The following is a 12,337-nucleotide window of genomic DNA, read 5'->3' on the forward strand; positions in this document are numbered from 1 at the left end:
TTATGTTAGATAACCAAACGTTTTTACAGTGCATTACAAATGAATTAGGTGTGCATATAGACAAACATTATGTCGTTATGGATAATATTGTCATATCTTTCTCTAATATATCTCTCACACTTAAAGGTGAGTGAGGCAGGTGTTCACAGGCCACATGTCGGTGGTATCCACGGACGGAGTAACGATGGTTCCTATTCGCTGGTGTTGGCTGGGGGCTTTGAGGATGAAGTGGTGAGTTATTTGTATTTTTCCACTAGATGTTGGTTAATCTCTATTATGTGGATAGCCTGTTGTTTTACTCCGGCACATAGTTGGCAGAGTCACATATGCTGATCACCTTTTTTATGGTTACCATGACTTGCTGTAGGACCGGGGAGATGAGTTCACCTACACGGGCAGCGGGGGTCGTGACCTCTCAGGAAACAAACGGATCGGAGAGCACTCTTTTGACCAGACCCTGACACACATGAACAGGTATGACACTAAAAAATGACCTCCCATGTATGTAAGTTTGATCTCAAAGATACAAGTATGGTATTTTGTAATTTTATAGAGAACAGAAATGTCCACTGAGGCACCGCAGTGCATCAAGTTTGAACTTAAAATAGATGGCTCCTTCTGGACCCTGTTGGCTCAGTTCAGGCTGAATTTAAAGCTCAGTTTCTCTCACTTTAGTCAAGCTCAGGTGGTCAAACTTGCATAATATAAAATACTGATATGATGTTTTTATCTGAAGGCTATTTCAGTTAAATGATCATATCCCATGGCAGGAAAATGGCTGCAGCTCTAACTATGGAAAAAATTGAAAATGGAAAGATTTTTAGATTTTATTTAAAAAATAAACTGGATAGACTTAACAGCAATCAATAACTGATTATTCATTAACATCCATCATCTTTAGTCAGATGTCCTTCTGTCTTTCTATAACTCTTGAATCCTGACTCCTGCAGGGCATTGGCTTTAAACTGCGATGCACCTCTGAATGACAAAGACGGGGCAGAATCGAGGAACTGGCGGGCAGGAAAGCCAGTGAGAGTGGTGCGCAGCTCCAAAGGGCGACGCATCAGCAAATACGCTCCTGAGGAGGGAAACCGCTATGATGGTATTTACAAGGTAACGATGCATTTCGCTGTAAACCGAAAACAGAATGGCTAACTTCAAGTAAAGCTGCTTAAAATATAGAGACGCTATTACAAATATGGGCCAGTACCAGTTTTATTGTAACCTGTCAGAAATGTAGGGAAGAATGGTAGTTAGAAATGGGTTCAAGCCCCTATGACAGCCGTAGTGCCACTATGCACTTCCCTAAAAAATACCTAAAATGGCTCTGAAATTGATACATTTAATGTTATTCTGGTTGTGTGTGAATTTTAGGTGGTAAAGTACTGGCCAGAGATTGGAAAGTGTGGTTACCTTGTGTGGCGGTACCTGCTGAGACGGGACGATTTGGAACCAGCACCGTGGACACCTGAAGGACTGGAGAGGATCAAAAAGCTGGGCCTTGCTGTTCAGGTTAGACTGCGAGTGTGTCTCTATGTGTGTGTGTGTGTGTGTGTGTGTTTGTGTGAACTTCACCGTATACACACTACAGATACCCACTAAGGCATTCTTTTGCACATGTACATCTTGAATATAGAACCAAACTACTTCCCTCTTCCAAATAAAGCGGTGCTCATGTCTCTCCCCGTCTGTCTGCAGTACCCGCCAGGCTACTTGGCAGCAATGGCTAACAAAACAAAGAAGGAGGCCTGTGCCAGACCAGGTCGCGGCGGCCGGAGTAAGCACTATTCCGGCAGGGGGAGGCCACGGAGACAACGCAAGATCAAGGAGAAAGAGGAGAATGGCGAGGAAGAGGAAGAGGAGGAGGAGGAAGAGCAGCAGCAGCAGCCAGTGGCCAGTATGGATGAAGAGGAGCCACAGAGTAATGGAGAGCAGAAGACAACCAGAGATAGTGGTGGGTGCCTTTAGAGATGCAGCTCAAAGCAGGTCAGACAAGGTGTTGTGAGAAGAGGACAGGTGAGAACAGTGTGAGCAGTGAAACTTATTTTTAAGATAGCTTGTAAATATTTAATATCCACCAGCATCTTATTTTCCTCAAGCATGGACCACTCTAACTGTCTTTTATTCTGGAAAAATAGCTTTCTTTTTTTTTTTTTAAGTCTTATATGTGTGTCTTTACCAGAGCCGTCACCGGTGGCAGAGCCTCCCTGTAAACGGGTGAAGATAGAGGAGACCTTCCATCTGTCAGAGCAGCAGCAGCAGTTGATCCGGGAGGACACAGCCAACAAGAAACTCTGGGATGAAGCCATGGGAAACCTTAAAGAGGGACCGGTATGAATCCCAGTTTGCAGCCTCTTCAAGGACAGCTCATTGAATGTCACTGAAGAAATTCATCCCCTTAGTCTCAGATCTTAAAGTCCAGCTAAAATCACATTTACTCATTCCTTTGCATAGTCTAAAATAATGTCAGTAAGGGATTTAAAAGTATTGTTAATAGTTTTGTTTTATTAAAAGGAAGATAAAAGGTAGATCAAGATTGATCCTTTTTCACTGGCTGGAGGTATCAGACACTGAGCGTCAGTGTCTGTTTGACAGCAGCTGGCAGGGTGCCAGAGTGCGGGTAGGGAGGGAGAGAGAGAAAGTAAACACACTTTACGCTTTAGCTCCATGTCATTGATAGACAGTGTGTTATTAGCAGTGATTTTGAAGCGTAAGGACCACACCAGCTTCTAACTGGACCAAAGTGACATTTACAGGTGCGTTTACTGTGTGTGTTTAATGGGCTGCAGCTGAGCAACAAATAAGCTATCAAGCCTGAAAACCAACGTTAGAAAGGCACTTTTTAAGTTGCAGTTGGATTTTAACTTCCTGAATCAGTTTGCTCCATATTCCCTCATTTCAAGACCAGTATGTTACTGTTTTATATTTGGCAGAGCTGGATGTAATCTTATGACATTTAAAATGGCAGTATCACCAACCTACCTCTAAAAGGGTAAGACTGTAATAGTCTTTTCTACAGTAATATATATTTTTCATGTGTTTCTGTCTGTGAACATATAAAGAATTTCCTGCGCAAGATGGAGCAGATCTTCATGTGTGTGTGCTGCCAGGAGCTGGCCTTCCAACCCATCACCACTGTCTGCTCACATAACGTTTGCAAGGTACGTGCTGAGTGAAACACTTGTAACTACCACTATTCAAAACCCCCTGCCTTTTGTATTTATGTGCAAATTTCTTCCTGCCGCCCTCTCTCCCCAGACTTGTCTCCAGCGGTCGTTCCGAGCGAAGGTGTACACCTGCCCAGCCTGCCGCCACGACCTGGGCAAAGACTACGTCATGACCCAAAACGTGACGCTCCAGCTGTTGCTCGACCAGTTCTTTCCCGGCTACAGCAAGGGCCGATGAGGTCAAAATCACGTTTATAAGTAGAACACGTACATACACGCACATAAGCATCCATTCTGTGCACCCACGTATCCCGGCGAGAACCTAGAGCTCCACTTTAAAACGCATTGCGCACACATACTGTACTTACCCACGGGCAAATGTATATTGCATATACAGCCATTTATGTATACAATCATTCATACACAAACAACCTCAGTAGGGACTGACCTCATCTGTTGAACTTGGACCGTCTCCATTAACATCACCAGCCTGAATTTCAAGAAAATTTTTAAACCTCCCTACTCCTGCCACACAAACGCACACAAAGACAAACGCACAAAAGGAGCCCCCGATTCACACCCACTAGCCACCTCAAGATATTAGCTCTTTTTTTTTTGGTTTGCCCTTCCACTGTGTTGTCCATTGGTTCAACAAATTGATATACAGCACATTGTTTGAGTGCAAATATAATTAGCCATTAGACTCCTGCCAACCTGTGCACATTTTGTGTACCATGTACGCAGTTTTACACCAACATACTCAGCTGAGATGCATCATATATGGTATGTGCAGTATTTTACTCAGCTGGCAGATAAAGGTGCTAGTTTAATAGTGATTTTTAGGCACAGCAGGACTGAGAACTTTAAGGTAACAACCCCTGCATAACATTCAATGTGAGCAAGTAGGTCATGTGACTGAGAGATGCCCGCAGACAGTCAAACATTTGTTAATCTATGGAAATGAAGCACACAGTGTTTTATGCCCTTGAAGCACTTTATCAATGACATGTGCGGCAGACTTATTTTGTATGTTAATCAGGAGCACATGCTAGCATCATGCTAGCTGCTCATGTCACTTGGAATAATGCCATCGCCATGCCTTGAGCTAATAAGAATAGCAAATGTCTCACCAGAGAAAACTGTCAGTGCATTTGCAGAGAACAGAAATTGGCAGCTGTCTCCGGTTTGTTTGGGAGTGTCAGGAGATTTCTGAGCAGCAATCTTGCATACTTGGTGAACGCAACAATGATCAACAGGCACAACTCTCTCCTTAGATTTTATGTGGAGTCCAAAAAAAAAAACAAAAGGCATTCACTTCATAAAAATACCAAAGACATTAGGCTGTAGAGCAGGTCAGTCACGACTAGGAAGAAAATGCAATATATACTTATATATCAAACAGGGCAGTACCAAATGATTGTCTTTAGCAAGACACGTTAAACAAACTCATACAACTAGTATTAAATCTCTCCCATAAGTGCTGTTTAAACCTCCGACACTGTTAAAATATTTGTTAAACATTAATGTTAAGACATTCATAAATGAAGTTCTCACATCCATATGCATTTTCACACATGCGCTCATTTCATGGTTTCACTTCTTCAGGCAGATGGACTAAACTGTACTTTAGATGAGTACGTTCTAGTATTTCCCTTTTAATTTCTCTGCCAGAGAAATACTGTAATGATATAATGGAAATTAAAGATTTACATGCAGCGCCCTGAAAAGCGTGAGGTGCGCCACTTGCACAGAAGGGCACACTGCGGTTGTCCCTGGTGTTACCAAGCAACCACAATCAAGCAGGACTTCACACAAAGACGGTTAGCATATATTGTGCTCAGCAGACATCCTTTCGCTATTGTTCTTCTTTCTGTTAGATTTAGTGTAATGTTCAGTGGAAAGCTGCTTCTCCCTCATTGTAAAAAAGTAGTCAGATGAGTGATTGCACAGCCAGGAAGATGTTAGTTATTTGTTGTCACATTACATCCAGAAAATGGAGATACATCTGTGTCAATGAGCCTGGAAAAAAAGGCCATTGATTTCTGACAAAGAGCTTTCTAATCAACATAATAATTATGTGGATTCACACCATCAGAGGCTCAGGGACACTGCCAAAATGTGCAGTGTTCCTCAATATAACAGTATTTAAGCTCGATAGAAATGTACTGTGTGACCAGTATGATATTGTCATTTATTTGTCAATATTTTTTCAGAAAAATGGAACAAAATATACTGTACTTTCAGTGCTATGAGGTTGTCCCACCAGTTGGACACTTGACGTACTAAGATAAGATTTGCAACAAAGGATTTATCAAACAATTTCTGAAACTGGTTTCATTACAACATTAGATTGTATGCCACAAAAATGTACTGATTTAAAATCCTAATTTTAGACTATTTTGTTTAGGCCGAGTTATTGCATGGCTGGTTGCCTTTAGACAACGTTTAGCACTTGAGAACTTTGTTTTTTTACTCAAAGTAAAGTATGGAAAAGGCTTTGTTTGATCACATTGACATTAATACTGAGAAATCTAAACAATACCTGTCCTTTCTTGGCACAAGTGAGAGCTTCTCAGTATTGCAAGAGGTTTTAAAGAGTGCATATGTGAGAGTTCACTGGTGTATATGAGCATAACACATTTCAGTAGTTGCATTAATACACTATTGAATTTTTTCGATATGTAGTGTGTTTGTAATACAATGCAATTCAACATAACCTTGAATACATAATAGAAAACTGTATGTATGTGCAAGGTAAAATTTTAATTATGTCCTTCACTGCCCCCCAGGAGTAAAACATAAATGGGCCTGGGTTAATCATATAATGTGCACGCCCCTTTCAGCCAAAAAAGAAGACATTGAAGTGTCATGAAGCAGCTTTTAGAAAAAGTAAAGACGTTTCAATTAAAAAACAGCACTTAGGACAGAAGACACAAGGCAATGGACCTCCCTTCATTTCATCCTCACTTACACTTTATGTTTTAGAGAAAGAGAAGTCTGAGTTAATAACAGCAGTTCTGATTGTCGGTTGCACTGAATACGTAGATCTTAAATACGTAAATACAGAAACAGATTTCTTCACACAGACAGTTCCAAAGACAAGGTATCCTGTGAGAGAAAACTAGCTCTTTTTTTTGCACATGCTGGATAGCATTGTACACGTTTATGTGGATTAGGAGCATGCGTGACATACCATATAAAGGGTAATATCTTGGGATAGTGATGTTTTGTTAGTTTTGACTGTTTTCTCGCGTCAATCATCAGTCAATCAGTGTGAGACAGCCAGGTCTGTGTGGATTCCAGGCGTAACCTAAAAACAACTGAAACATTAGGAAGGCATTTGTTATATATAAGTATATAACATAAGTATTTAACGGCAGCTGTCAACATAAAAAAAGGGGGGGGGGGGGATTTCGTTTAAGCGCTGTGACGCCGCTGGAGGAAGGGAAAGCCTAATTCGGTGGCAGAAAATCCTGCAACTTGTGATAAATTCCCAATGCCTCCTCCTCCGCCTACAGCAGCATACAGTCCAAAACGCATGTGTGAACACTCGGGATGTGTGCTTTCCTCAGATGCAGCAGACCAAAAGACCCACAACTTTTTAATTCTCTTATAACAAGCCTGTACAGAGCTCAAAACTATTTCTTGACTGTTTTTTAAGCTACTTTTCTATGTTTACATGTTCTTATACGTTACTGTCCAGTGGATTCAGCCCGACCAGCGAGGAACTGCCCACTCCATATCTTTTAAATGCACTTGGAAGCTTGACATAAATTGTAATTGCTAAAAGAACGCCGCCACAAATAAGACCAATGACATAATATGTCATAACCTTTCACAATACGACTACATGTCATTCATCCTCTTCATTTTATGTTTTTTTACTGGACCTTTATTGTGCATTATTCCCCAAATTGTTTGATAATCTGAAATAATGTTTGCTTTATTGTTACCATGTAAATGATGTCCTGTGCACCCATACATGTTCAGTTATCTTTACATCTATATCTGTTAGATCTGAGTTAAAATAGTTTTTTCTACCTTGAGTGGCTGACACAGATTCACATCTTTTCCTGTGCTGATATGGTACTTTAAAATGTCCAGGGTTGGCAGGTCTGATAGGAACTAAAACAAAAACACCCCAATGGAGAGCAGCAGCAGCAGTCCTCTGTGCTGATCTGTGATCTGGACCCGGAGTGCTGAATTTCAGATCACACAATTGAGAATAGTTTTAACTCTTGAGTTGGTTTCGTGGGAGAAAAATGTAGCCTCTCGTTCACCGACATCATCGCGTAACACCCGTAACAGTCTTCGACGCAAAGCCATGTTTAGTGTAGAGCTGAGCTGAGATAACACACTGCTGCTGTACACATCAGTTTCTTACTACTCTGTTCCGATCCCCCCCCACCCTCCACCCCCTCCACACCCCGCAGTCGTTACCGTTAACTTCTTCCACCCTCTCATTGGCCAGCTGTTTGTTTGTGGTGATGTCCTTGTTTCTGTTCAATCATTCAGGATGTTTTTTTTTTTGTTTTTTTTTTAACAACAACATGCAAGTACAAATGCTACTATGGTCTTTTAAAGCTAACTGTGATGTGCATTACTTCCACTGTTGCTCAATCTTGTTCAAAGATTATTTTCTTCCTGCATTGACTGGCAAGCTAATAGGCCTTGTTTCTTTCTCTGCTGTGACCTTCGCTCTCTCTCCCCCTCTCTCCCCCTCTTTCCGCTGTCTTCTGCCCTCCGTGATCCTACACTACTAACACTTTTTTAGACGTCTTGTGGACGCTTGGCTTCAGTGCTGTGTTGTTTTTTACTTTTATTGCACTCTCTATTGAAGAAAAAAGTTTGAAAAGTCGCATTTAATTTTCCTAGAATGCTTACTATTATCTATGTCTGTGCGCCATTTTTCTACCATTTTAGTTGCTTCTCTTCTATTTTAATCATTAGTCATTTTTATGTGGCGACCTCAAACATTTGCAGCATATGCCAGTCTGAGGAGTTTCATTGCTTCATATTGTGATCTGAAATTTTATACATGTCATAATAATACTTGATATGTACCTATTAAATATTTGGATTCCAGAAAAAAAAAAAAAACCTGCTTCTTTTCTTTTTGTCCTGTATTTAACAGATTTCACACGGCTAATGACTAATGCTAATTTTTAGTGTAAAATGTGAAGTCGATAGATTATAGTAGAGTGACGCTAATGTCTCTACCATGAAATTAATATCTAAAGTGGTCAAGCAGACCAACTCCTACTCCCAAATTAATTTACAGGGATGTTACTCAAAGCTCTCTGACATTAGGCCAACTAATTATAGTTTTTGTCATAGAAAATGAATAATACAATTCCTATAAAACCCATTAAAGGCGTATATTTAGTAACTACATTATATTTTCCACCAAACTGCTGTTGTTGGATACTTTGTTCTGATGAATAATCAGATGATGATTTCTTGATACAAATGGTAAATGTTTCCTTCTATAGTTAAGTTAAACAGGTGGTGTGTCTTTGCAAAATTTAAAACAAAAAGTGAATTTTAAAGCCTGTCATGCTTGAAATTGGCACAATCACTATTCTCCTCAGTCAGTATGTAGTGGAAATAACTGAAGCTGGTCTACAGCAGATAACGCTGTGTCCACATAGGAAGGACTCAAGATTCTGATGTTAGTTTGCCAGGTAATTATTGTTGCTGCCCACTGAATACCGACTTTTCATCAAACTGTTTTAACTCGATACAGGAAGCACATCACTGGCCAGGCATAAACTTGGACTGCAGCTTGAGCTGTGCCGTTGTAGAATGCTGTGTGACGTTTCGCCATTTAAAAATACACTACGTTACATCATAATTAGCACCTACAGATTCCATTAGTTTCAATTAAACTAATTTTGACATACACAGCAGGAAAACAATAAAAAAGTGATAGCTGAAGTGCATTTAGCAGCTTCAGGTGTCTCACTGTCACAGCTGACTGGGGCGCTTGAGAAGAACAGAACTATTGTTAATGTTAACCTGTGCAGTCAAAATGGCTGCTGTGAAAAAAATGATTATACTTCTACGCAGGTTGAAGGTAGGCAGGAGCTATGGTGGACTGCTGTACTAATCATAAAGATTTAAGCTGGCAGAGTAGGTACACTATCAAGCACACTCTGTACACATACAATGGGGTCTAATTAGCCAAATTAAGTGAAATTAACTGTGTGGGTGTACTATGACCCAGAGCTCATGTGAGTTAATGGTACTGGGTGAGCAGTCATTAACTGTTTAGTGTTCCTCTGTGTATCAATACAGTATCATTATGTGGGGCTAATTTGAGGACCAGTTAGGTGAAAGTCTGTCACTCTGAGATTATTCATGCCTCATCAGGCTTCAGGAGGCTGTGGGGTAACCAACCCGCTTCTATAACTGCAAATCGAATCAAAGTTATGTATACTGCAGATGAAAGTTTAAAATCATCTTCTGAATGGTCATGTGTAGTTCGTGTGGAGCCTCCTGGTGGCATGAAGACACAGGACATGTTCTGGATGTCTGCCCTACTGCTCTTTTGTAACTGACCTGATTTTGTTCAGTTTGTGCAGACTGAGCAGCACAGACTACTTTATGTTGGGTACTAGTTAAAATATGACCAGGGACCATTAAACGTGCTTTACAGTGCTGTTAGGTAATAAGGATGCGTATAAATGAAACTTAAAGACAAATCCCTTATTACAAATAAGTCCTGTTTAAAATCCACCACTAGCTGATGTGCAGTAGTATTAGTGAACCTCCAGCAGACAAATGTTCCCCAGGCTTTACACTGAATGAGTTCAGTCTGGATATTTAATTTTAAGAAGAGGAGCTCTTTGTTAGATTTTTCTTTTAACCCAAAGAATAAACACTTTAGTTTAAATCCAAATAAGGCTGTACAAAAAAGGGATGTTTTGTTTGTTTGTTTTATTATCACAGAAGCACAACAGGTACCACTATGCAGGTGAACAACAAACTCAATACTATCATGAAAAAAAGTTAAAAGTAATGCTAATCAAAATGGAAAAAAAAAAATTCAATCATAACATCACAGCATTTTTTTTAACCTAATATAGTCAGATATACATGGCAGAAATAAGCAAAAGCACTTTGGATTATTCACTTTCCTTTCACTTTGTACCAATTCACTCATTGTAGGATCTTTAACTTGAAACTGAAGCGCCTACATCAGACACATGCAACAGCATTCATATTTTCACTCCACCTCTAGTCTAGATTCACTATGCAGCTATGAAGTACCAATTATTGGGGCTGTCGCTCAAAAGTAAATCCTAATACTTTTAAGAGGATATTAGTGCTACAAAATAAATCTGGTCCCGCTGAAATGCATTTATAATTCAATTGAGACAGAAATAAAATATGGGACAAATTTAAAGTCATTATTTAGCCAATCAAAACAAAGCTGGAGTACCCGAGTGTAAACCTGATGACCTTTTTGTTGTACATTCAAGAAATGAAGAATCCCCCACCTTAATCTATCATAAAAGGAATATCAATAAAAACAAAGATTTGACGAGAAATTAAAATTATACCAAAACTTAACTTATAGCGATGACAACTGCAATATGAAGTCCAAAAAACAAAGGTTCCCTCCTCTTCAGATGACAACGCCGATTAATCTTCAATGAAACAGTATGATAAAACCACACAGAGATAGACTGTGGAAACAGGAGATGCACATCTTACATATTCCCTTGAACACAAAAAGCATGGGGAGATGAATGCTTGCTACCACCGAGGGTTGGTGGGCTGTATGACTGAACTGGGACGGGATGGACAAACATACAATGGGAAGAAAAGGGGAAGTAAGCGGGGGGTGGAAGGGCTGTCCAGAGGGCTACTCCTCGTCCGAGGAGTCCCTGTCAAAGTTGTAGGCCATGAAGAAAACATCGGGTCGGGGCGGGACGAGGGCATGGCCCGGTTTCACAATCTCAAAGCCCAGGAAACTGAACGTACGCACCAGTTTAGCTGGAAGAATAAAAAGGAAGGGACAACAGATGTTAGGATGCAGTACAGAAGCCATAAATAATTGTGTTGTCAAAGTTGTCTGGATGTTATAAATGAAAAAGGTGTGCTGGGGAAAAAAAACAGGGCTGTTAGCACATACCACGATCATCTCGGTTCTTGTAAAAGCAGACAAACACGCTAACGACTTTCAGATGTTCTTCAGCATACTCCAAGAGAGCCGCAAAACTGGAGGCACAACAGAGGGCAGCTTAGGTTAGAGAACGGGAAAACAGCCTATTAACACGCAGACAAACACCCAACTGGCTGAATCTCATGCATATCCTATTTAAATGGTGTGTGTGTGGTGATTATCTTTACTTTGGCTTTCCCTTCAGATGTTTTAAAGTGAATCGATCTGAAGCTCTAAAATTAAAATGTAATTAATTAAAAACCAGGTAATCAAGGATTAAAGATTAAACATTTTCCATGCCAACTTGTTTTAACTCGAACAGCCTGTTTATTCTACTGTGACATGGCTCAATGTGCTACTGCAAAGACCTAAAGCTATAATCCACTTGAGCTCTTTCCTCTCGCCGACAGTCTGGCCTCACCTCTCCTTGCTGCCTTCGGGAAGAGGGTCAAGAGGTATCTCCACGTAGAGTGCGCTGCTGCTTAGGACAGCATCCCACTGTATCGTCTTGGTGACGGTGGGACGACTTTGGAAGTGGAGTATCCTGGGACGACCGTTCCCTGCTGGCTCCTCCGTTACAGTCAACTTTCGGTCCTGGGAACACAAATACTAGTAACACATCTGAAAACAGCGGTGAATGACATTCCATGTGTCACGCAGACAGCAGCTTTCTCTTTAGTGTCCAGGTAGACTACAATAAAAATGCGGTATGCACATATGGGCCTCATTTTCTATCAAAGCAACTGAGCCTATAGATAAACTGAACACTGAGGGGGAAAAGAAACGGAATGATGTGTCACTGCGGAGCATGGGTGACTGAATCAAGTGAAACCCTGGTGTGCCTTCCTCTGCTGTGTAAACAGACTGACACTGCATCATGTGACAGGAAATAGCTTCAGTGTGGAGGCGCTCGTATACTTGACACATTCTTTTTCCCCCTGAAAACAACCACTGTCCCACTGACTACGTTTCAGCCGTAAGACTGTGTGTGTGTGTGTGT

The 12,337-nt window shown here is 40.7% G+C and overlaps 2 protein-coding genes across 3 annotated transcripts in view; one reads left to right on the forward strand and one right to left on the reverse strand.

Moving 5' to 3' along the window:
• The window catches only part of LOC118333087 (E3 ubiquitin-protein ligase UHRF2-like), a 28,448-nt gene extending 20,196 nt beyond the window's left edge, over positions 1-8,252 (forward strand). The window contains exons 9-16 of one of the 2 annotated variants that reach the window (XM_035668596.1): positions 127-231; positions 368-474; positions 951-1,113; positions 1,375-1,512; positions 1,699-1,954; positions 2,183-2,331; positions 3,063-3,161; positions 3,259-8,252. In XM_035668596.1, coding sequence (XP_035524489.1) covers positions 127-231; positions 368-474; positions 951-1,113; positions 1,375-1,512; positions 1,699-1,954; positions 2,183-2,331; positions 3,063-3,161; positions 3,259-3,405 — 1,164 coding nt within the window. In that variant the 3' untranslated portion in view covers positions 3,406-8,252. The remainder of the gene's footprint in view (positions 1-126; positions 232-367; positions 475-950; positions 1,114-1,374; positions 1,513-1,698; positions 1,955-2,182; positions 2,332-3,062; positions 3,162-3,258) is intronic. The other variant, XM_035668598.1, reaches the window with a different exon arrangement.
• Positions 8,253-10,088: 1,836 nt separating this feature from the next.
• Positions 10,089-12,337, reverse strand: part of oaz1b (ornithine decarboxylase antizyme 1b) — a 4,948-nt gene continuing 2,699 nt past the window's right edge. The window contains exons 3-5 of the mRNA XM_035668319.1: positions 11,759-11,946; positions 11,308-11,393; positions 10,089-11,168 (exon numbers count right to left, since the gene is read on the reverse strand). Coding sequence (XP_035524212.1) covers positions 11,038-11,168; positions 11,308-11,393; positions 11,759-11,946 — 405 coding nt within the window. The 3' untranslated portion in view covers positions 10,089-11,037. The remainder of the gene's footprint in view (positions 11,169-11,307; positions 11,394-11,758; positions 11,947-12,337) is intronic.

Source organism: Morone saxatilis, unplaced genomic scaffold, assembly GCF_004916995.1.
Source record: "Morone saxatilis isolate NCDOM2014 unplaced genomic scaffold, NCSU_SB_2.0 Contig21, whole genome shotgun sequence".
NCBI classification, from domain to species: Eukaryota; Metazoa; Chordata; class Actinopteri; family Moronidae; genus Morone; species Morone saxatilis.